Source organism: Anoplophora glabripennis, unplaced genomic scaffold (assembly GCF_000390285.2).
Source record: "Anoplophora glabripennis isolate ALB-LARVAE unplaced genomic scaffold, Agla_2.0 scaffold368, whole genome shotgun sequence".
NCBI lineage: Eukaryota > Metazoa > Arthropoda > Insecta > Coleoptera > Cerambycidae > Anoplophora > Anoplophora glabripennis.
The window spans coordinates 20,896-47,002 of record NW_019416456.1 but is presented as its reverse complement, the minus strand read 5'-3'; the positions used below and the strand labels follow the sequence as shown (position 1 = coordinate 47,002).

Below are 26,107 nucleotides of genomic sequence, written 5' to 3'. Positions count from 1 at the left end.
CACTTCACCTATACTTAAACTCACCTTAGAAAAGTTTAAAAATAAAGTTTAATATATTTCGTACGTATAACCTAATAATTATAACTTTCTTTCCCTCGTGAAAACAAATATCTGGCTTACGCTTCATTACGATAAGTTATACTTACTTATAAGTGATTTTATTTATTAAATGTAAGCGCAATTTTACATTCCGCATATTTTTTTGTCATCGTGTAATATGTTTGTTTTTTTCGATAGCTAATGTCATATTGTATAAGACGAATAAATACTAACAGAACGTCAAGGAAATTAATTATTTTAACAGTTTTGATATGTCAGACGACACACAAAATTATACGCCACAATTACATTGGCTGTGTTAATTCGAGTTTTTATTCGACTTTGTTCGGAATTGATATGCCATTATTTATCGAATGATACTGTAAGAAGTTTGACTGACATTACTTCAGCTTGAGATAAATGAACAAAAAAGTTGTATATTACAGTGGTGTAAGATTAACAGTTTTCAAAATACTGCGAGTGTTAATATTGGGGAGTTTCATCACACCACGTGTTCACGCAGCAGACTTGTCCTATGGAAAAAATGTAAACAGCTATTATTTTGAAACATTTAGTAAATTTCAAGACAATTGTTTTCCAGTTTTTAAATAAATAAAATGAAATGTATCGATTTTGTAGTACGAAGAGTGTTGTGCTTAGATTTTAGATTTTAGCTTGAATTTTAGTAATTATGAATATCTTAAAACAGGAACTTAACTTTTAATCAAATTACGTATTTGAATATTATGTAATTAAAGTACCCAAAGATTCACGTTGTCCAAATAATCATATGTATTAAAAATAATTTAGGTACTTACCAAAAAGCAAAATTCAGTATTTTTAAACGCACAAGTTCAAAACAAGCTACAACATATGCTCAAAGTGTCCACCCACGACACCTTCGAATCCAATTTTCGCGCACTAGCTGGAAAACGCCTCAAGAAAAGGAAATAGTGGTACACAAAAAACACACCAACACGGTCCAATTCCAGATACCAACTGAATTGCATATTGCTGGACACCATAGTACCTCGTATTAATAAACTGCCGCGCCGTTGTCACATTGCTCGATATGAATTTTATCGAATTTTAAATTTATTACAGAAATTTTGATAATTTTTGTTCTGGGAATTGGTTGAGTTTAGGACCCATGTCATATATGGTTTTTTTGTTTATTTTAATGTATTCTATCGTTTGTTAAAATTAAGGCAGTCAAACTTCTAACACCTTATATAAACCATTTTCAGCAACGCTTGGAGGGAAAATAACCTCAAAATTTGTCGTTATCTGAATAGAGATTATTAGTACCTTCTTTTGCGCTATGATTTCAGATCAAGATCAAATAATAGCCAATCGTCTTGTTCTCAAATGATGACCTTCTACCTTTCTACAGGGTGTAACTTTAAGTGGAGGTTAATTTTTTAGGGGAATACGAATCTGATATTCTTTTTTTTTATTCAAATAAATAGTCGATTTATAATTAGTTTTTTAAAATGCACTTTAATACTTGTGAATGCCGCCACTGTAATATTCATGTATTACAAATACATGAATTGTAGGCAACCTACAGTGCATGTGAAGGGAGATAGTGTGGGTCAACAGTGACAAAGAGAATGGGGTCAGTTGTTCCGCATTTGGAGACACTACATCTAACAGTGAATTGGAATGTTTTTCATCGCCAGAAGCCATCAGCAGACTATTTATTTTTGTTGTGTATTTCATTTATCATTATTGGTAGAAGGATCAATGAGTTTATCTTTAATAATAAATGAAATATATCCAAACAAAATATTGATGCATTGCAAAAAAGCCTTCTATAGATACCTTTAAATATATACAGGGTGTTCCATTAAAAAAAGGTTCTTATATCTGAAAGTTTACATATGGGGCATTCCACGCTAAATCGACTACTTTTAACCCTGACCCTTTTCGATTTGGCTGAAACTTTTTTGTTGTTTTCTACCCCACTGAGAACCTCTAAGAATTTTTTCAAATTTTTTCACCCAACTCAAAAAAAGATGAATTTTTGAAAAAAATAGCTTTTTTATATGCACATTATAAATTAATTATTATAGATCAAAATTTAACGTCACTTGCACAAATTTCCATACAATTTGAGGGGTTAAGGTCTAATCAACACGAAACGAAGTACTAATAACGTAACGTAACTTTAAATTTTTTCAGTTAAAAAAGCGCTGAAAATGGTCTACCATTAGATTGCTCAAACTTTAATAAAAGTATTAAAACAACCCCTGGACATTCGTACTCTTTTTTTATGTTACGTATTCTTTAAATGTGTAATAATAATAATAATAGTCTCATAGTCCTAAGGATTTTTTTCGGAGAACGATACGCCTGCTATTTGTTGACGAACCTATAACAGCTGTCCTTGATTATGTTGCCGATTATTTGTGAAAATGTTATCTTTAAAACATATCTGTCAAAAATAAAGTTTGCTGCTACTTCTAAAAACTGTCTCTACTGATTTTGCCTGACCTCATCTTTACCGCAACTTTCCATGAAAATCAACCGATTTTCAACAATAACTTTGCTCTTAATGCAGTAAAACTGGTTTGTGCTGTTAGATAAAGGATTTGAATAGGTAGTCCAGAAATTTGAAATCAAATTCGACCGTACTCAGCGAAGTGAAGTTGCAGTAGTTCCATTTGCATCTCTATAACTACGGTCGTTATAGAGACGATTCTGGAATTCATTCACGATCCTGTAAGTGTATTAGTTACAGGTTAATTGTAACTTAGAGAATTATAAATTTAGAGAAACAAAGAAAATATCTAATAAGTAATTTCTGATAAAGGAAACAGTCGAAAGTATCATTAATTTAATGGATACTCGGTAGATGATTTCAAGAATAGTTGAAACAATTTAATAGGAGCTCACTCTCACTAGATGGCGCCCAAATTTGATAGGTAACCACTAAATCTACTCAGGAGATTGAAAAGATTTGTACTCTGGGAAATGTATGGAGAGGTAAGTTAAAAAAAATCTGATTTACTTCTCATATTTTATGAAATGTAAAAAACTAATTGCAAAATAAAATTAGTGTACAAAAAATGAACAGATGTACCTGAATTCAACCCGAACACAAAAACGACTGTTGCCCATTTTAATATTTTACTATTTCGTCGTTTCGTGTTTTATAGCAAATAGGAAACCAGCAATACATTTTTATAGATGTTATTACACAGTTTGTCTAAATATTAATTAATGCTCAAATAACAGACTTCCCCCTTTTTAATGCAGATTTTCTATAAAATGGACTTAGTTTGAAACTGACATAACTTTTTGTTGTAAAGAAATTTGTAATTTGCCGCTTTTGAATAAGTGGAATCGTATTTTACAAATTTCTTTACAACAAAAAGTATTTTGAGTTTCAAATTAAGTCCATTTATAGAAAATCTGTGATAGAATGGGGGAAAGTCTGTAATTTGTGCATAGACAAACTGTGTAATAAAATCCATAAAAATGTATTGCTGGTTGCCTATTTGCTATAGAACACTTAAAATTAAAAATAAGTTGTGAAGTAACCCAAAAATATTTTAGATGAGCATTTCCATTTTTCTGAATAAAAAATACATGAAGTGAAAATATAACTGACATTGCAAGACCACAAAAAAAAAACGTTATTTTGTAGTAAAATAGTGACCTCATTATATTTGTGAATATGTATATACAAAGACAAATGCATATGAAAAAGAAAACATCGAAGAAAAAATGTGTTCTCAATAAAATTTGTAAACGAGGATAAAAATTATTTAAATTTCGATTTACCGATACAAAATAAACTGTCGTTTATCTCCTATTAACTGGAAACAGGAACTATAGGCGGAGATGGTTTGTCCAAGTTCTTGTTTTGGACAGGTTGTAGTCGTTGTTTATTACCAATAACATTTAAACCTAAAAAAAAAAAATCAGGTAATTTTGCTTACGAAATTTATCAAAAAATATTAACATAGTTTTTCACACGAACATCACAGCAACATAAAATTTCTTATCACGTGCTCTATGAAAAAACAAAAACCCAAACCATTCAAGACAGACTACAAAAACTGTAAAAGATATTTATAAAACCACCTTTCAGTTAAACTTGTAATAGAAATACAAAATAAATACTGTAAAATATTATATAAGATAGGATGCAGAATCTCCATCTAAGACCTTTTGAAATGGGCATAATATGCATTGTGCTTAGTATGAATAAACAACTGTTTTTTTACTGTTATTACGAAAATCAGAAGCGGGGTGCATCTAAAGAATTACCCCACTTCTGATTTTAATTTTACTGCCGTTTATCGGTACTCACCATGAACTGTTCGTTTGTGCTTGGTGAGCAAATGGCCCACGAGGAAGCTGTTGCTACACAGGTCACATCGGAACCGTTCCTTCGTGTGCGTCCGAATGTGAGTTTTAAGATCGTTACTTTGAGCAAATGCAGCAACGCAGTATGTGCACTGATACGGTTTTTCTCCAGTGTGGGTCCTCATGTGTACCGTTAAATTGTAGGCCCTAAGAAACGTCAAATATAATAATTTTAAGTGTCTTTGGAGGCAAAACGGAATGTACCTTCCAAACCCTTTACCGCAAACCATACATAAGTGACTCTTTTCCCCAGTGTGGCCTATCTCGTGAATAGTCAAATCCGTCGTTCTTGTAAAGCCTGTTATATAAAATAAATATTTGCCTGATGGTGTCTCTACACTATTTGCTTACCTTTGTCGCAGTATTTACACTTAAATGGCTTTTCTCCCCGATGTCGGCGCATGTGGATTTCCAGATAGTCGTTCCTGATGAACCGCTGGCCGCACTCGGAGCAGAGGAACTTCTTGAAACGTTCGCCGTGGGATTTCATATGTTCCATAAGGCGGGCCTTGGTGAGATAAGTTCTTTCGCACACATTGCATTGGTAATCCCTGTGTCCGTTATGTCCGTTAACGTGAATATCCCGGTATTTCTCACTCTTAAATCTCTTGAGGCACAAGGAACATTCATACCTTTGCTCATCTATGATCTGAAAGAAAGTTCACGCAAAATTTGGATTCTTTAATTGTCAGAAGTGGGATTTTTTGTATTACATACAAACCTTTCCTTCGGTGTCATGTCTTGCAGCCTTATGCATTGACAGATATCCAGCTTGGCTAAATGTCCTCTTGCATATGTCACATTCAAAACCATTGTCCTTATTGTGCAACTTTATATGGTTGACCAAGTGATCCTTTCGATTAAAGCCCTTTGAACACACATCGCAGCGGAAAGGTTTAAGAGTGGAATGAGAAGTGATGTGCGTCTTTAAAATATTGGCCCTACTAAATTCCTTATTGCATATGTTGCATTTATGAACTTCCGCTTTTGAAAGCGGGTTTTTACGTGGTCTACCACGACCACGTTTGATTTTCGATAGACTCTTTTTGGGGAGATATTCTGAATCCGTACAGTCTTCAGGATATCCCCCAGCTGTAATAAAAGTTGATTAATGCAAAAAAAAATACTTTTTAAAGTAGTTTACGTCTATCCTTTGTAAAAGAGTTTGAAACTGATATGAAGTTGTTAAATAACTGAAATATTTGATTTTAAACATCACTTTTTAATTTTTTTAACTCACCGTCACATCTTATTTCGGCTGTGTTACCTCCATGCTCTAAAATATTATCCTCCATTTCCAATTTATCCTCTATTTTCACCTCTACATAATCAATTTCATTTTCTACACTTCCTTCACCCTCTACGATATTATCCTCCGTTTCAGAAGTATCCTCTTTCTTCACCTCCATTGTGTAATCTACTTCCTCTTTTTCTACGCCTTCTGTATGTTGTAGATTATTTTCCTCCATTTTTGAAGTATCCTCTACTTTCACCACACTCGTGTAACCCACCTCATCAATTTTTAAACTCTCTCCATCCCCCGCAATATTATTGATTTCCCACGTATCCTCAACCTTCATGTCTTTTTTGTGACCACCTCCATTTTTTAAACACTCCGCTACTTCTTCCATACTATTATCGTCATTCGACCCTATATCTATTACCTTCTTATTTCGATCCTCATCCATGCTTTCCGTCACCTCCACTTTGGATTCAAAACAGTCATCCACATCAGAGTAATCAGAAAGTGTGGCATCAACATCTTGATCAACCTGGTAGTAGTGTTCTTCTATATTCCCGAGATCTTTTATTGTAGGCAGCTTGGGTTGGTTGCCATGCATCTTTTTATGCACCTCAAAAGTATCTTCTCGATTGAACGTTTTGTTGCAAGTATCACAAGGGTAAACAACGTCACCTAAATATAAAAACCTGTTAAAACTGGAAATAAATTTTTGCATAACAGAAACGTACTTTTACACCTAGGCATATGTCTATGCAAGCTTTCCGTCCTGCTGAAAGCCCTGTTGCAGGTCTTACAAGTAAAGGGTTTCTCCTTCAAATGGGTCACCAGGTGTCTTTTGAGGTGATCCATTCTCACCAGCGTCTTGCTGCAGATCTTGCAAACATGTACTTTTCTCCGAGTGTGTGAATTTTCATGTCTTTGCAAGTGATTTCGCCTCGTATATTGTTTGTCACAGTTACTGCATTTATATAAGTTGCCAGTGTGGACGCGTTCGTGCCACTGCAACTCTTTTATTGTAGTGAAAATTTTGAAACAATCATGACAGGTCAGTAACAATTGGTCGTCCGATAATTGGTTATAGTCGGTTTCAATTTTTGGAATCATGGGAAAGCCAGGTAATGGTTCCTGGTTATTTCCTTTAGATTGTTCATTTAAATGATTTAGAGTTTCCAATTCCATTTTGTTGGATATTTGGAAGGCAAAATTACATTATATTCTTGTCACAACCTAAGATCACCTAGTCCACAAAACTGGTGAAATGAGAAGTGACACAATCACCGAATTTTATGCAGTTTAATTGTTTGCTTTGGTCTGCTCAAAAATTATTCAAAATTAAATCTTTGTAAAATCATACATGATGCAATGCATATTCAAACATTCATTTATAAATACAATAATAATTTAAATAATCGACAGTATTGACACTTGACAGAAGAGGACGCAGAAATTTCACCATAGAATGCATCCCCGTAGAATGGATAGAATATCACAGAAGAGGGGACCATAGATAATTTAAGATGGAGGGAAGACTAAATAACAAACATTGTTTACTTTCCCATTTCGTTGTACGAACACGTTTAACAAAATGCGAATGTGTCGGACAGTCCTTGGTGGTTTCTAACTGTTGTGCGAACAAACATGTTGGGTTTATAGGTTATCCTACGTAAACAGTAAATATTACCTAGATAGTTTTGCAAAAATATAAAATTGTGTTTTGTAACAAAAATAGATAAATGGCGTAAATTCAACACAATTTTGGAGGTTTGTAGGCCATCAAGTTCAGGGGGCACCACGATCGACGCCCTTAGATCTAACAAATTACAAATTTATCATTATTATTTGTTACATTTACCACTTCTACTACCCGTTTATAACAGTTTAACTAACAATTTATCTCTTTTTAAGGCATGACATCTTAGATCTGACTACGTTGCTCGCCGCTGCCCCCTGGCAGACTAACTTCCATAAAACTGTTTAATAAAAGTTAGATGGAGCCTCTGGTCCTCATATCTGTTGTTGTTGGGCGCACGTTACCATCGCAATAGACAAAAGTATTCCAAAAATTACATTTGGCGCTAGATTTAAAATTTTCGCCTAATGACGTTGTTTAAACATTTGAAATTAAAAAATGCAATTCCCATGTTTATACTGAAAGGATCCCTTATCAAATAACGACATATTTAAGGTAAAATAAAAAAAGATTCAACAATTTGATTTTCTTTATTAACCTGTTAACCATCTAACAAAATACTTTATTTACAATGATTACTGAACCTACAAGTTACAAAAAAAATACCTATTAGTAAAACATCAAATAGTGTGTCTGTAAACTAAGTAATACCAATATACAGGTCGTCAGGAACGTGGCGATAACAAAATTACAATAGTATTGTATAAAAGTAATTCGCATACATACTGTAAAATTACTGTACAAAAACTTCTCGGATATGTTCAACCTGAACATAAAAGTAACCGTTACACATTTTAATATTTTTCTTCGTTCTATATGCAATATTTAAAAAGAAATATATCTATATATATTGAACTGTGAAATTTAAAAGTATTTCAAAGATGTTTTAGTGAATTTGTACCACCTTTAAAATATCTAGCTAAAGAGAAATAATTAAAATGAAGAGATACGTGAAAGACTAAAGTGAGACTTTGGAAGACAATGTGCCTCCAAAACAAATAATTATTCGTGATATACTTTAAACAAGGTGTAACTTTAAATGGGGGCGGCTCAGTTTTTTTGGTGTATTACTAACCTGAAATTATTATTTTTTAAATGAAATAAATAGTTGTATGTAATTAGTTTTTTAAACTACATTTAAGCTCTTGTCTACGCCGTCACTGGACAGCACCAAACTCGGTTGTACGTGCACACTTATCAGAAAAACTGTAATGGAAAATAATTCCATAAAAACAGATTACTTTTGTATGATTCTGTGACATTATTTTAAAGTTATCATACTTCCTTAATGTCAATAAGAACGAAACTGCTGTTTTATAAAATAAATACTCTCAAAAGTATTTGTCAATACTTTTTAAAGCACTGTGTTTAGTTTGTGAACCTCGGAAAATATACGAAATAGGCAACCAGCATTTTTATATATTTTATTACACAGTTTGTCTAAATATGAATTAATGTACAATTAACTTGTTAATTATTAATTAACTCTTAATTAATTAAGAAAATCTGCGTTAGAATGGGGGAAAGCGTGTTATTTGTGCATTAATTCATATTTAGGCAAACTGTGTAATAAAATCTATAAAAATGGTTGGCTATTTGCTATAGAGCCCTCTTAAGTGAACTATTTGATATCAATCCACCTGATGAGATATGACAACAGGGCGCAAGGCAGACAGCAAGCAAGTGATTGCTTATTAAAAAAAAAACAGTCCCCATACCGGAATTAAGGAAACAAACTTGTGTTTCTGAATGTTAAAGATAGCCTCCCTATAAATATGACCCCCATTCGAAGCTACACCCTATATACCTATGGGATTATTATTACTATTATTATAATAAAATGACCTCCCTATATTTATGTACAAAAGGCAAGTGTATCTGAAAGAGAAAAAGAACACATTCTAGAAAGCGTAACTTCCTCAATATCACAGCCGCAGCAGCAAATAATCTTTAAATGTCGACTCACCATTACAAAATATTCCGTCATTACTATCCTACTCCCTAGTCAGATGAAACTGTGCCACGGCCAGTTGAGCGTGCAAACTATCCGAGTGCATGGCATTGAACACCATGTTGTCCGGCACCACCGGCTTCGGCAAAGGAATCGTTATCGGAGGAGGCTCGTCGAAATTTTCCTGTTTGTGAACGGGTTGGAGCCGACGAATGTTACTGATGACATTTAGACCTAAACGGATCACACAGAGGTAACCTCTCGGAAATTTATCGGGCAAATCAGAAGCGGGATTTCTTCCACCGAATTATCCCGCTTCTGATTTGAATGTCTTGTACTCACCATGAACCGTTCGTTTGTGTTGGGTGAGCATATACCCCATGAGGAAGCTGTCGCTACACAGGTCGCATCGGAAGCGTTCCCCCGTGTGCCTCCGGATGTGAGCCTTAAGATCGTTTCCTTGCGCGAAAGCGGCGTCGCAGTATGTGCACTGATACGGTTTCTCGCCAGTGTGGGTCCTCATGTGTACTGTTAGATTGTAGGCCCTAAGAAACGTCAAATACAAAAATTTTAAGTCTCTTTGGAGATGAAATTGAATCTACCTTCCAAATCCTCTTCCACAGACCGTGCACAGGTGGGTCTTTTCACCGGTGTGGTACCTTTCATGGACCGTCAAATCCGTTGTTCTCGGGAAACCTATTATTTTAAAATAAAGAAATTGTATGGAAAATGATTGGAGATAAAAGTAGTACGTCATGAAGTTAAAATGCTGGCGACCTTGGATTTGATCTTGACTTTAAGTTTCAAGGTCAAACCTTTTTTATGCCAGCAATCAATAAACACCAAATTTTAAGTTTGAATATGAGGTCAAAAATTGTTTTCCGGTATGTCCTTGTAAGTCATTTGAAGGTCAAAATAATTTTTCTCTGAATAACGAAAATGTTTCTCAATTTAAATTTGTAAAATTTTGAATGAAAAATTAGATTATTTTTGCTGTTTTAAAAAACAAACAAAAAATAAGTGAAAATACTAATGTGATTGATACGAAATATTTTTTTTACAAACATTTATGTGGTACCAATTTTTTAAAGCTGTGTACGTATTTAATTTATGAATCTGTGTGAATGACCTCTGACATTGACCTAGTTTAGCTGATCTTTAGGACAACTAAAACAGGGATGTAGAGAAATGCGGTGTTTCCACTTTTTTTTCTTATTCAACCACGTCAGCAGCGAATCGGTGCTAGAGATATTTAATTAATCCCAAATAAATAAAGTAAAAACAAAATTTAAACTGAACAGTTTAAATTTAAGTAGAATTCCTTCATGTTCCCAATGCTTCCAAAGTGCAACGGAGGTTAGCCACTGTTGTTTTGTTGCAATGTCACTTTTAAAAGCGGATACGCCGACTGTCTTTGCACCTGTTATAAAACGGGAATAGCCGAATACTTCACCGTTTCATTTGGTTACATTTTTAGTTCAGTTTTTGACATTATCAGTTTACGAGAGGATGTTAGTAATGTGCCTTTGTGTGGTTCAAGTGTATAATTTTATAAAGTTATTTATTTCAGTGTTTAGTACAGTGTAGTTTTGTTATAGTTTTAAATTTTTTTTTTTACGATATGAAAAAGCATGATAGAAATCAGGTGAGTGTAATTGGTGATTATGGTTAGGGCTTACTTTTTCTCCGAAGCAAAGACGATACCAGATAGATTACGATAAGAAAATGCTTTTAAGATTGGTTTAACATTTAAGAGATTTTGTGGGCTTTGAAGGCACAAAATTTCAAGTATGTCATATGCTGTAAAAATCAGGTGACTAAGCAGATTCTTTACTTATTTTTGTATATTTCATTTATTGATTACTGTTTGAGCGTTCTGTTAGATTACTTGTTGGGAACTGTTTCATAGCACACAGATCCGAGGTCAATTTTACAAAATTCAAGATGGCGGATCCAAGATGGCCGACCAAATTTTCAAAAAATAACAGATTTGCGCTAAATTTGGTATACTGGAATTTTTCGGGGTCGCTAATTTTGTATTCGAGGTCAGAATTGCGAAATTCATTTTGTAATATTTGTGATGACTATAACCGGAGTACTCAATCATGTTTTAACCTTCTTTTTCTCGGCTATATCTTGTTCTTTTTTCTGTAAAAGATCTATTCACGGGTTTTCTATCTAATCTCAAGTAAAAAGTACATTGATTAAATTTTTGAAAACGAATTTTGTAAATCTGATCTCGGATTCGTGATCAGTGACTCCGAAAACCCCACTATACCTACCAAATTTGGCATGATTGTTATTTTTTGAAAATTTGGTCGGCCGCCATCTTGAATTTTACAAAATTGACCTCGGATCCGTGGTCAGCGACCCTAAAAACCTCCTTATACCAAATTTGTCGCGAATGTTATTTTTTGAAAATTTGGTCAGCCATCTTGGATCTGTCATCTTGAATTTTGTAAAATTGACCTCGGATCCGTGATCAGCGACCTCGAAAACTCCCGTATACCAAATTTGGCGCGAATCTATTTTTTAAAAATTCGTGATTGACCTTAATTGACCCGTTTTTTTGAGGTTAGAAAAAGAACCGTCAATTCTGACCGCGGATTCACGTTCGGCGGGGTTTTAACAATATAAATGAATATTTGAATATAGAAAAAAATAATTTTTTGTATTTTTCCTAACACTTTTTCGTGAATTTTTGCTATTTTTGACCTGTTTTTTGAGGTTAAGAAATTGCTGTGATGTGATAGCTCAATTCTGGATTTGTGAACAGGAGGCAAAAATACTACAAATAACATGTCGCATGAAAAGTACAGATAACTTTTTTCTTTGTGTGACTGTGCAGTTTATAATAGTGGCTTTTTCATAACCTTTTCTTTAAGAGGGCTCTATAGTAAATATGCAACCAACAATACATTTTTATAGATTTTATTACACAGTTTATCTAAATATGAATTAATGCACAAATAACAGACTTTCCCCCATTTTAACACAGATTTTCTATAAAATGGAGTTAGTTTGAAACTCAAATTACTATTTGTTGTAAAGAAATTTGTAATTTACGATACCACTTGTTTACAAGTGGCAAATTACAAATTTCTTTACAACAAAAAGTAATTTTAGTTTCAAACTCCATTTTATAGAAAATCTGCGTTAAAATGGGGGAAAGTCTGTCATTTGTGCATTAATTCACATTTAGACAAACTGTGTAATAAAATCTACAAAAAAGTATTGCTGGTTGCATATTTGTTAAAGAACCCTCTTAAATATGAGATTTGACAATAATGCACAGCTCAGTCGCCAATTGTACATGTACTGCGACTAAAGTGTGTCGTTGTTTGAAGTCGCACTAGCTTGTCCAACGGCAGAGTATGAAAAATTACTAGAAGAAGGTTTAAAAAGAATTTAAGTTTTTACAACTGAATTTGAACAAAAAAAACTATTGACTTTAGAAGCTAAAGGTCAGAGATAGCCTCCGTATAAACATGACCGCTGTCATATTGTATTTGCTTACCTTTTCCGCAATATTTACACTTGAACGGCTTCTCCCCCCTGTGCCTGCGCATGTGTATAACCAAATAATCGTTCCTGATGAACCGCTGGCCGCACTCCGAGCAGAGGAACTTCTTGGAATGTTCGTTGTGGAATTTCATGTGCTCGGTGAGGTGCGACTTGGACAGGAACAATTTCTCGCACACCTTGCAGTGGTATTCCTTGTGCCCGTTGTGGCCGTTAACGTGGATGTCCCGGTATTTCTCAGTCGTGAATCTCTTAAGGCACAGGGGACATTCGTACTTCTTCTCGCCCATGATCTGAAAGAAAGCGAACGTTCGGTGCCGATCAGAAGTGGGATTTTTCCGTATCCGCTACAAACCTTATCTCTGAAGCCGTGTTTCGAGGCTTTATGCCTCGCCAGATGGTCGGACTGGCTAAACGTTCTGTGGCAAATGTCGCATTCGAAAGCGTTGCTCTTGTCGTGCAACTTCTGGTGTTGATTCAAATGATCCCTTCGGTTGAAGCTCTTCGTACACACGAGACAGCGGAAAGGCTTAACGGTGGAGTGGGTGGTGGCGTGTCTCTTCAGGTGATTGGCCCTGCTGAATTCCTTCTTGCACACGCCGCATTTGTAAACTTTCAGCCCCTCGTGTTTTATTCTGGCGTGTTTGTCGAGCGCACTCATCGTGTTGAATATTTCTTGACAAGCCGGGCAAGGGAACTCCCCGTATTCCTCGTCTTTCTCCTCTTTTTTGATTTTCACGGGCGGTCGGCCCCTGCCCCTGCCCGGCACCTTAATTTTCAGGGGTTTTAGGGGATTTTTGCGCGGTCTGCCACGACCCCGTTTGATTTTCGGAGATAAGCTCTTTTTGGGGAGGTATTCGGAATCCGTGGTATCCCCGGAGTTTTCCCCAGCTGAAAATAGATATAAGCAACAAAAAAATTATAGTTCTGTTTTAGAATTAAGATTAGTTTTTTGGGGGTAGATAACACGTTCCCCAGAATACTAACCTCAAACATAATTTTTTTAAATCAAGTGAATAGTCAATATGTAATCCATTTTTTAAACTGCATCTAAACTCTCGTCTACGCCGTCACTGGACAGCACCGCACATATTAAAATACATTTTCCGCATTACAAAACTGATATTTTTTCAAACTTACCATCACGTTCAATGTCGATTGCATTATCTTCGACCTCTATAATATCATCCTTCATCTCCAAGGCATCCTCCACCTTCACATCCTTCTTATCGTCGACTTCTTCATTTTCTAGGCACTCGGTTACTTTCTCCACGCTGTTGTCGTTATCGTTATCGTTACCACCGCCCATGGAAGCCTCGCTGGCGTTGCTTTCATCATCGTTCAAGCCTGTTTCCACCACTTCTTTGATATGATCGTCTTCTAAGCCCTCCGTCACCTCCACTTGGGGTTCGAAACAATCGTCTACATCGGAGTAGTCGGAAAATACGGCTTCGACGTCTTGATCGACCTGATAGTAGTGCTCCTCAATATTGTCGAGGTTTTCGATAGTGGGTAGCTTGGGTTGGTTGTCGTGCATTTTTTTGTGCACTTCGAGGCTATCCTCCCGGTTGAACGCCTTGTTGCAGGTGTCGCAAGGGTAAACGATGTCCCCTGTACACATAATAGGACATTAAGAGGAATTTGACATAATGAAAACTTACTTTTGCACCTCGGCGTATGATTGTGCAGGTGCTCCACCCTGCTGAACACCCTGTTGCAGGTCGTACAAGAGAACGGTTTCTCCTTCAAGTGGGTCACCAGGTGCCTCTTGAGGTGCTCCATCCTTACCAGTGTCTTACTGCAGATCTTGCACACGTGCACTTTTTTCCTCGTGTGCGATTCTTCGTGCCTTTGCAAGTGGTTCAGTCTCGTGTATTGTTTGTCGCACTTACCGCACTTGTACAAGTTGCCGGTGTGGACGCGTTTGTGCCACCGCAACCCTTTTATCGTGCTGAAAATTTTCGAGCATTCGCGACAGGTCAGCAACATCTGGTCGTTGTCCAGAAACTGGATGTAGTCGGTCTCGATTTTCGGGATAGGAGAGACGGACGGTTCTTGGTCGGTTTCTTTGACCTGTTCATTTAGAAGGTTGCTCAAAGTGTTTAGGGATTCTGAAAGATCGTTTCTCGCTTAGAAAGAAACAGTAATATCAATGAACAAGATCTGTGATGATAAATATTATTGAATGTTAACTGTAGACCATAGGTTACAATCTATTTATTCTATGAAGATAGACTCACCCATAAAATCAGAATTTTGCAGTTCCTCCTTAATTTCGTTAACTTTTACATTTTTCGCGTACTCTTTTAAACTGGCATCTATTCTTTCGGCTTGCCGTTTGAATAGAAAAGCATTCTCGAGTTGTTCCACACATACCTGACAAATCTGGGCAGGTAGACCGTCGCCACATATTACCTGCAAAAAATAATTTTAAGTTTCCCCACAAATTTTCGACCAAGGCGGGCAATATTTACCTGAACAGAAGTACAGGCCATTAGCATCTCGTCAATACGGGGACTTTGTTGCAGATTTTCGTACCCCTCGAAGAGGGATCGCATCTGGGGCGCAACGCATTTACATGTCCGGCAAATCTGGGTCAGATTTAACGTTTCCAATTCCATTTCGTCCGCTTTTGCAACGGGAGGGCTTGTTTGCGAATTACTCCATTTATTTTCGTCACAACCCAAGCCAACTCAGTCGACAGCACTGGTGAAATGACACTTCCCACAAGCCCGACAACCTGCTGCGACTGGCGGAATATTTGAATCTAGTATGACGGTTTGCAATTTTTCACTTAAAATGAAGTAAATGACAAATTTTTGTAATATTAAATTATAGTCCTATTTATATATCAATAGTTTCAATAAACTGAAAGCGGTATTTTTATTTCTAGACAATGATATTTGTAATTTGTAGATAGATCCGTGAGTTATTCTGTAGAATTTAAATATCATTGGTCCATTATGCCTACTAGCACAAAACATTACTTTGTATCTACTGACGTAGGTCGGTCTGTGAGATATGGCCACAAACTTCTAATACATACTTAGGAGTGTTGATATGGCCTATAAATTATATGTCAATCTTAAATGTCCTTGTAACTCAATGCCTACTGACACGAAGCTTTACTTCGTGCCTACTGACGTAGGTCGCCCTGTGGGATATAACCAACAAAGTAAATGTCATTGATACTCAATGCCTACTGACACAAAGCATTACTTTTAAATTGGTGTAGGTCGCTTTATGAGATATAACCTACAAATTATAATCAATATACTTATCAAGTTGCGCTATAGAGCCATAGATATTCAATATAAATGAATATTTTCAATTAGTTTTAGTCGTTTTTCTGATTGTAGCAGTATTTCCATTAGAGAGGACAGAGAGATTTTGAAAAAAATATTTATTTATTCTTATAAAACTGCGGTACATTATAATACAGATAGATTATAAAAATGTACAAAATTAACAGGGAAACTATATACACATAAATATTTAGACTTATCTAAGCTACGATTTTTTAAAATAAGATAATCATAGTAGCAACCATTTTTAATAAGTTTTCGTACTTTTTATCTACGAAATTCAATTAGCTCTTCTATTCTACTTGTCCACTCACATAAACTTGAGTTTTTACTTTTTTAATTATGACGAGTGTTTTTTTTTTAATTAAGTTTCAGCGACGTTCTCCATTTTTGATTAGTTGTATAGAAGATCCCGCTTCTGATATGTGATCAAAATTTACAGAAATACAGATGTAGCATCTAAAATCGCCCGAATCTCCCTAACGCTCCCGCTGGCTATTCCAAAATCCAGTTCCATTCCTCTATTCCCTTGTAAGGTGAAACTGCGCCACCGTCAGTTGCGCATGCAACGTGTTCGCATGCATGGCGTTGACGTGCATGGCATTGAACATGATGTTTTCCGGCACTACTGGCTTAGGCAGGGGTATGGTGATCGGAGGTGGCTCGTCCGGGTTTTCCTGCTTGTGGACGGGCTGCAGACGTCGGATGTTGCTCACGACATTCAAACCTAAAAAAAACCAAGTCTTAATTTATTAATATCCCGTTACAATAAAATAATTATGGATTACAACAAATCAGAAGTGGGATAAATTTTTTATGAAAATTACTTCAATTACTATGCTCCGTTTCATTCACTTACCATGAACAGTCCGTTTGTGCTGCGTGAGCAGATAACCCATGAGGAAACTGTCGCTGCACAATTCGCACTGGAACCTTTCGCCCGTGTGTCGTCTGATGTGAGCCTTAAGATCATTGCCTTGCGCGAAAGCCGCATCGCAGTACGTGCACTGATACGGTTTTTCTCCGGTGTGGGTCCTCATGTGTACTGTCAAGTTGTAAGCCCTGAAAGATACAAGAAAATAATATAGGTGTATTTACATCCCTAAATTGAAACAATTACCTTCCAAATCCTCTTCCGCATATCGTACACAAGTGGGTCTTTTCCCCAGTGTGGTACCGTTCGTGTACTGTCAAATCTGTCGTCCTCGGAAAGCCTATTATTCAAAATTTGTACACAAATAAATAAACACACGTTACACGATACTATATCTAGTAAACATCAGACTTTTAGGCTGGAATAAATAAAATGTGAAAATAAACTGCTTTTCACATTTGCATGCATATGATATGAAGGAAAACGCCTAAGCTGGGAACTGATACATTGAGAAACTTTGCAAATTTTGTTGTTTGTATGCCTAAAAATCGGACACTTAATAATTACGTTTTCAGTCGGCACCCTTACCTTTTCCGCAGTATTTACACTTGAACGGCTTCTCTCCCCTGTGCCTACGCATGTGGATAACCAAATAATCGTTTCTGATGAACCGTTGGCCGCACTCCGAGCAAAGAAATTTCTTGGCATGCTCGTTGTGGAATTTCATGTGCTCGGTGAGGTGGGATTTCGAGAGAAAGGTTTTTTCGCACACCCTGCACTGGTACTCTTTCTGTCCGTTGTGCCCGTTGACGTGAACGTCTCGGTATTTCTCCGTCGTGAAGCTCTTGTGGCACAGCGGACACTCATATTTCTTCTCGCCCATGATCTGAAAACGAGTTATTGTCAGGGGGAAATTATCAGAAGTGGGATTGATTGATAATCAGAAGTGGGATTGATTGATAATCAGAAGTGGGACAAACCTTTTCTCCGATGCCATGCTTTGAGGCTCTGTGCTTTGCCAAAAGGTCCGCTCGATTGAACGTCTTCTGGCAAATGTCGCACTCGAAATCGTTACTCCTCTCGTGCAGTTTCTGGTGCTGATTCAAGTGATCCCTTCGATTGAAACTCTTAGTACACACGTGACAGCGGAAAGGCTTAACGCTAGAATGTGAGGTGACGTGCCTCTTCAGGTGATTGGCCCTGCTGAATTCCTTCTTGCACACGTTGCACTTGTGCACCTTCAAGCCCTCGTGTTTAATCCTGGCGTGTTTATCGAGCGAACTCATCGTGTTGAACATTTCCTGACAAGCCGGGCAAGGGAACTCACCGTACTCCTCGTCCTTTTCTTCTTTCTTGACACCTTTGGTGGGGGGACGACCTCGACCCCTGCCCGGGACCTTCACTCTCGGTCTTGGCGGAGCATCGGGGTTCTTGCGCGGCCTGCCCCGGCCGCGTTTTATTTTCGGAGATACGAGTTTCTTGGGGAGGTACTCGGAGTCTGCACTGTCGCAAGAGTCTTCGCCGACTAAAATTAAAACGTAATCGAGGAAAACTCGCCCCCTTATATTTTATACTCACCGTCATTGACGACATCTGCGATATTATCGTCGTCCACTGGGAAATTCTCTACTTCTTCCAAACTATCCTCTACTTTCACGTCTTTGTTGTCTTCCCCTTCCTCGTTTTCGATATTTTCCACCGTTTTATCCAAACTGCTATCGATGTCGTTATCCTTGTCTCCGCCCGCCACGGAAGCTTCGCTGGCGTTGCTCTCTTCATCAGGTAAGCCCATTTCTGCCACTTCTTTGATGTGATCATCATCTAGGCTCTCCGTCACCTCCACCTGGGGTTCAAAACAGTCGTCTATGTCCGAGTGATCGGAGAATACAGCATCAGCATCTTGGTCGATCTGGTAGTAGTGGTCCTCTATGTTGTCCAAGTTTTCGATGGTGGGTAGTTCGGGCTGCTGGTTGTCGTGCATGGTTTTGTGAACCTCGAGACTGTCTACTCTGTTGAACGCCTTGTTGCAGATGTTGCAAGGGTAGACGATGTCGCCTGAAAAATGATTGTAGAAAAAAAAATATCAAACTTTATTCAAATTTATTCCCTACCTTTGCACCTAGGCGTATGGTTCTGCAAATGCTCTATCCTGTTAAAGCCCCTATTGCAAGTATTGCACGAAAACGGCTTCTCCCTCAAGTGCGTCACCAGGTGCCTCTTGAGGTGCTCCATCCGCGTCAGCGTCTTACTGCAGATCCTGCACACGTGCACCTTCCTACGGGTATGCGACTGCTCGTGCCGTTGAAGGTGGTTCAATCTCGTGTACGCCTTGTCGCACTGCTTGCACTTGTACATTTCTCCCGTGTGAATGCGTTTGTGGCACCGCAGACCTTCCAGGGTAGTGAAAATCTTTGCGCATTCACGGCACGTGAGGAGCATCTGGTTGTTATCCAGGAACTGGATGTAGTCCGTCTCGATTTTGGGAGCAATGGAAGGCATCGAAGTGTCTGCATTGTTTACCTTAGAGGAGGACTGTTCGTTTAGCAGGTTGTTTAAGGTGTTTAAGGATTCTGAAAGTACGATGTCACCAATCACTTCAACTAAGTTATTTGATACAATAACTCACCCATGAAGTCGGAATTCTGCAACTCCTGCTTTATTTCGTTAACTTTAACATTTTTTGCGTACTCCCTTAAACTGGCATCTATTTTTTCGGATTGACGTTTGAAAAGAAAAGCGTTTTTGAGTTGTTCCACACACATCTGACACATTTGTGCTGGCAGGCCGTCTCCCAGCATCACCTGATAAAAAAATGTTGTGGAAACTTGCATTTTCAAAATATTTTTGTTTGCGATCGAGCAATATTTACCTGAACTGAAGTACAGGCCATTAGCATCTCGTCAATACGGGGACTCTGATGTGCATTTTCGTACCCTTCGAAGAGGGACCGCATCTGGGGCGCGACACATTTACATGTCCGGCAAATCTGGCTTAGATTTACTGCCTCCAGTTCCATTTCAACGGATTTTAGAATGGAAACACTTGTTTCAAAATCACTCTCCTATATTTTTCTCATATCCCAAGCCAACTCAGTGGACAGCACTGGTGAAGTGGTGAAATGTCATTTCTTACAAGCAGTACGACTTGTTCGCGAGGCGCGAATATTTAAATTAATTCGGTATAACGACAATTTTTCTGCTGGTGCCGTACTGAAATTTATACCTGAATAGCTTCACTAATAAGAAAATAGTTTATCAAATGGAGTATACATTAAAAATGTTTTTTAAGAAATGTGTTAATGGTGTAAATTAAAAAAAAATTCTTTGACAGAATTTTTACGATTTTGCGCCATCTAGGAAGCGGTATCCGAAGTCCAATAAAATCAAATGTGCTGTTTCATCAAATCTGTTATAGGTGTCAGTGATGTATGGAATATGTGTTAAATGAGTACTGCTTGCAGTGAGAGGTGAAATCTGTGATGTGTTTAGCAAATCGTCACTAGAGTACACTACGTAAAAGTTTTCAAACATGAAAATTATTGTGTTACGTATTTAAACTATCTTTAAGCAGGTAAGGTATGTATTTTTTATCGAAAAATTTGAAATTTGTTTTTAATTTTAAAAACGATTAACTTTAAATTTCTGTCCACAAAACAAAACTATATTTCTCTCTTTGGAGGTTGTATGATTTGATTATATATTTGTATCATACCTAGTTAAGAGAAATTTGTATTTTGTTTTTGCCTACGACGCTGTAGGTGCATAGATGTAACAGTATAATATTGTTGGAGCCAAAGCCGACTTTCTGGGCATGAACTGCAAAAGCGATTTGCCGATTTGCCCTAAGTCACGTGGCCCAGGATAAAATCGCTCAACATTGATTAAAAAAACTATTTCTGATTAGGAAATTGACTTTTTTAATACTAACACATCAATTAAAAAAATTACTGTCAATTCTAGTGTGTTTAATTTCAAATAAATACAGAACCTTCTTTACAAGGGAGATATTGAAATTGAAATTTCACCATTGTTTAAAGGCCATTTTTTGGTACCATAATGTGTAGTCTGCAGCCTCCATCAAGCTATGACATCAGCAGAGCGAAAAAAAACAAAATGGCCGATAAGAATAAAGTAATATCAGCGATGGCTATGGAGTAATATTTTCTTAATAAATTATGAGTATCGATAATTTTTTACAAGATATGCAATATCAGTTAGACTACTCGGTTTATTTTCAAAATGGCGAACAATTTTCTGATTGAAGATAATCCATAAATAGTACCTACTTAAAGCATGTAAAATTTTAAAATTATGAGAAAATGTTTCCCATAAAATATGTTTCAAATCCAAAGCTTACATGCAAAAGATATTTTTTTATATGTATAGTTGTTCAGTATCTTTCTAAGGTACGTTAAATGACTTGTGTAAACGATATTTTGAAAGTAAAATTTATTTTTCATACAAAATCGCATTACATAATTCTGCAGCAGACAAAAACGTACAAAAATAAAAAAACAGTGATTATCTAATAAAGATTTATTTATTACAATTATTTATTATCTGTTGCTAACGTCTTCAAAAAATTGAGAACACTACTCACAATATCTACTTCCTTTTTTATAAAGCTATTTTTCTGAGTTTTTGAAAGAAATTCTGCCTCCTTTTTCAATAAATTCTCGTTCTCCTTAGCATACCGATCGATGTATTCATTTATTTTTTCCAATTTATTCTGCAAATTTTCTGCCTTCTTGAACTTGTAGACACCTTTTATCGGCGTCACTATATCAAACAACTCATTGCCCCTCTGTTCTTTGGACAAATCTTCCAAAAATCTAGACCTTATTTCCAAAGATTTCGGCGAGGCTTCTCTTTCATCACTATGCTTCTCTTTAACATTTCTATCCCCGATTTCGTTGGTCACAACTTTCGTATTTTTATTTATGGCGTTCAGAACGTTAATCAGTTTCCCCTCAGACTGCTGGGACTTCATCTCACTCCTTCTTTCGATGTCTTTCATTTTTGACTTTAAATTTGTAAGTTTTTCGTTTAAAAATTCCTGGAAGGTGTCTAACGAGTCCGGACTACCGTTGTCCTGGGTATATTCAAGTGGTGAGTTATCGGATACAGAATTTCCCTTGTGCTCGTTTTCCGTGAGTCCAGTTATGGGCATCGTAATTCTCTCAGGGGATGTTTCTTTAACTGCAGTTTTTTCTGTGGACCTTTTGAATATATTGACGTCTCTTTGCGCATATTCCTGGTGCGGATCCAACTGACTTGCGATGCTGTTCTTCGTGTCCAACCATTTACTTCCGGTTCCTCTTCCATTACGATTGGCCACGAGATTAGATTTCAACCGTGGTTCTTCTTGGAATTTTGGAGCTGACGCACTTACACGCATATTTCCATCCCCTACTTGGTGACTCGACATTTGTTGTAAGTTTGAATCACCTAACAAATTTCCCACAACTGCTTGGTTCCCCAAAATACCTCCCGTGTGATTTTTTGGACAAACAGTGTTGTTCTTACACGAACACAGTTTATCCAAGTCAACAGATAGATGTAGCGCGCCGTCATCATTGCGGACCATTTGCAGGGGCAGTTTTATACCGTTTCCGATGAAGTACATGTCTTTGGGGGATAACGATACGGAGATGTCACTTTTTTTTAAAGGTATAAGTGCTCCCAAGGAATTGGACCATGACTGGTCTCCTAGAGCGCTTCCAACTGGCGGGATTTCAAATTCTTGTAATCCAGAAGCTGTGTTCGCAGTAGAATCGTCGATGTTTTTGAACCTGCTATCGATTGCTTCTGGAATATTGCTGATTTCTGAATCAGAACCAATTTCAGGTTGTTGGGAATCGGGAACAATATTTGTGAACCTATTGTCCGTTTGTTTTAGAATATTATTTTCGGAGTCAACGCCGCCTACTGTTTCTTGAAGACTTCCACTCGCACCAAGAGATTCGTTATCTCTGTACCCGCTATTTGTTTCCTCGTACTTTGAAGAAACCTCACCCACTGTTTCATGTGGTCCATCGTGGGGAGAAATTTCTACTTTCGTCTTCTGTTTCATGGGGATTTCCTTACCGCGAACTGTCATTATTTGGGCTGGAAACTTTACGGGAATGTTGTGATTCATTAATTCAGCCGGTGTGTCTCCTTCAATTGGAGACGTTTCTACGTTAGTGCTACCAAGTTTTGTCCAGTCTTTATATCTTCTTTGACTCGGGCCTTGAAATGTTCTTGGGAGCATGTCTTTATCCCAAATTACGTTTTCTATAGGTTGGCTGCCTAGTCTATCGCTATCCGGTTCGACGGTTTGAGACTGCGGTACACCAAGTTTTTCTTTGTCGTACAGCTTCCATTTTGCTAATTTATCTGTTTCAACCTGGGGTTGTTCTTTGATTTTTTTCTCACTTGTCAAACCGACCAAGTCTGTTGGATGCAAGTGTGCAACGTTAGCGGTATTTTCGAGGTTTTCAGAAGGTGTTAAGAAACTTTTCCCTTCGTTTTCCATTCGTAACCTCGAAGTATCTATTTGTTCCTCATCTGGTTTCATATGGGTTTCCTTTTCAATTTCGCCTACTATATTTTCTACGTCTTTCAGGACAGCTTTGGCTGTATCGAAATTGTCTATTTTTTGCATATTTGATGTGCCTTTCTTCAAGTTCTGCAAAATTGTTGATGCGACATCTGTTAAACAAAAAAAAAAAGAATACTATTAAAGTTACCAACTTTTTTATTAAAAGTAATTAAGTATTAATGCAATAACTTTGATAGAATAGTTTTACTATTCTTAAGAATCATGTTTTATTAATTAAATTTATCAACTATTTGCCTTATCAGCGATACAAACAGTATATTGTACTAATATTTGATTGTAGTATTTCTAATTCTGTTAGGGAGATGAGATACAAGCCTCCGTGGCGCAATTGGCTAGCGCGTTCGGCTGTTAACCGAAAGGTTGGTGGTTCGAGCCCACCCGGGGGCGCAACTTTTTTTATTTAAAAAATTTATATTTCAAAAAAAATAAAACTGTTAATATTTTCTAAGTAATTACTTACCAAGTATTATAAAAATTTAGACTTCTTACCTTTTAATTTATTAAAAGACGGCAATGTCTCAGTAGGCTTAGACATGGGATCTTCACTTTTGAGTCCACCTTCTTCAAGGTCGGGAGAACTCATCATTAAACCATCTGGTTTTAGTTCACCTTTTCTAGGCTCCATCTCCTGTTGTTCCTGTATTATGTCCTGAGCTGGGTTTGGTCCTTTTTCAGCAATGCTCAAATCAATTATATTGTCCCGATGATCGTCAGGAGCTTGAATGGACTGAAGGGATGGATTTGCATTTTCAACGATTTCTGATTCTATTGACTGAAAAAAATATTTATTAAAATAATACAGAAAATGTAGGTACATTAGACTAGATTTTTATAGGTAATTTGTCATCTTCACCTTGCTATTGGCCTGATCATCTTCAGTGACTGCCAATGCGGAATCCTGTATCTTCATTTTACCACTAAGAGTATCTGGATATAGCTGTTCGGGATATTTCAATCTTTGGTTCATCCTATCTTTAACCTGCTGCATCAATTTTTTCGTTACAAATCTATTGGGTTCTTTTGCATCTGCTGCCGATTGAGACTAAAATGAAAACAATGTTTTTCAAATTTACATATCTACAAAGTCATTAGGGGGCGCTGAAAAAAATTAAGTATATAGCATCAGTCAAAAAGTCATGACGAAATTCGTGCCTTTTTGGGATACCCTGTCTCTGTGTCTTACTACAGATGAGTCTTAGAATAAAATATTGATATGGAATGGAAATTTATTTACCTCGTCTCCAGCATCGTCAGGTTTTGGTAAGCTTAGAAAAGTGCCACCCTGGTCCTGTGCAGATTGCACCTGACTTTGTGTACCTCTTACTTCGGCCTCAGACATTCCAACCTGAAGGAAAAACATACAGGCCGTTAGTAAATAAGTGCGACAAATTTCAGGGGGTGATTCTACATGAGAAAATAATGGCAGTTTGCTTATATAGCCCAGTCATTATAGACATGAAAGAGCCTGTTTCGGGAAAAAAATACTATTAGAAGTTTCTCTACGGAATATTGTTCGGAAACCTGTTATAAATGAAATATCTAAAAATCAACTCGAGGCTAGTTGGGAAACTTTGTTTTAACAGTGGTCAAAGTTATGGAAAAGTGGTTTTTTGACTCGCGTAAAAAAACTATTATTTATAGCGAAAAAAAGTTTATACAAAAAAAGGTAGGTATTGAATAAACCTATAAAACGAGAAAAGTCCGATTAAATTCCGATAATTTGTTTATGCACAAGAGCTCAAAAATGGTCGAAAATTGCCGTTTTTTTCAATTGCTAATAATTAATGCAATTTTCATCGCAGACACTTGTAATTCAGGATTTTTGAGGCTTTTTACACCCTTAATAAGTGGTAAAAATTTCAGCTCGAAAGCTTCATTGGTTTGGCGTTGGCGGAATTTGTTATCTAAGAAGATGCTATTTTCAATTCATTTTTCCCAAGCTCACAGGCGTTGTAGGGTTTTGATCATTAGTTGTTTTTGTACCTAAATAGTTGTATTGACATAGGCATTTACTGAGAATTTAGTTTTTCAAATTTAATTTGTTTAAAATTGACTGAAAAAATGTTAATATTTATTAAATTGTTAAGATAGGTAATTATTATAAAATAAAATAGTAACCTCTTTACTTTAGTTTTCTTCGAATTTAAAAAAAAATCGTTGTTGTAAGTTGATTAGAAGCTGAGATAATTTTTTTTATTTATTTAATCGCAGTGACCTTAATTATTAATATTAAGAGCCGAAATTTGGAGAGAGTATACATTAAGAGCTATATTTTCATGTCCTACATTAACATTAAGGTGAATTCAACTATTTAATTTCGAAAAAGAAGATAGCGGCGATGCGTTCTATTACTTGGTCTAGCGAACGAGTGGGGAAGGCGAGGCTTAGCATGCGCGCTTAACGATGTAATAAATATTAACATTTTTTCAGTCATTTTTAAACAAATTAAATTTGAAAAATTAAATTATCAGTAAATGCATATGTCAATACAACTATTTAGGTA

At 36.6% G+C, this 26,107-nt stretch overlaps 2 protein-coding genes and 1 non-coding gene across 3 annotated transcripts; 1 reads left to right on the top strand and 2 right to left on the bottom strand.

Annotated features, from left to right (window-relative positions):
* Positions 1-3,614: 3,614 nt before the first annotated feature.
* LOC108908460 (zinc finger protein 571) lies at positions 3,615-7,076 on the bottom strand. The gene is made up of 6 exons (XM_018712500.2): positions 6,388-7,076; positions 5,657-6,331; positions 5,138-5,508; positions 4,768-5,065; positions 4,361-4,714; positions 3,615-3,954 (listed from the first exon to the last, which is right to left on the bottom strand). Exons 1-6 carry the CDS (start codon positions 6,836-6,838, stop codon positions 3,860-3,862), a joined length of 2,244 nt encoding a protein of 747 aa, XP_018568016.1. The 5' UTR covers positions 6,839-7,076; the 3' UTR covers positions 3,615-3,859.
* Positions 7,077-8,919: 1,843 nt separating this feature from the next.
* Positions 8,920-20,098, bottom strand: LOC108908457. The gene is made up of 19 exons (XM_018712497.2): positions 19,871-20,098; positions 19,628-19,802; positions 19,113-19,571; positions 18,580-19,056; positions 17,982-18,526; positions 17,590-17,887; positions 17,248-17,341; positions 16,987-17,189; positions 16,660-16,854; positions 15,297-15,514; positions 15,063-15,237; positions 14,484-14,951; positions 13,963-14,433; positions 13,178-13,713; positions 12,818-13,115; positions 9,903-9,996; positions 9,643-9,845; positions 9,316-9,534; positions 8,920-9,227 (listed from the first exon to the last, which is right to left on the bottom strand). Exons 1-18 carry the CDS (start codon positions 20,015-20,017, stop codon positions 9,344-9,346), a joined length of 5,247 nt encoding a protein of 1,748 aa, XP_018568013.1. The 5' UTR covers positions 20,018-20,098; the 3' UTR covers positions 8,920-9,227; positions 9,316-9,343.
* Positions 20,099-23,917: 3,819 nt separating this feature from the next.
* Trnan-guu lies at positions 23,918-23,991 on the top strand. The gene has a single exon. It is a non-coding gene; the product is annotated as a tRNA-Asn (tRNA).
* Positions 23,992-26,107: the final 2,116 nt, after the last annotated feature.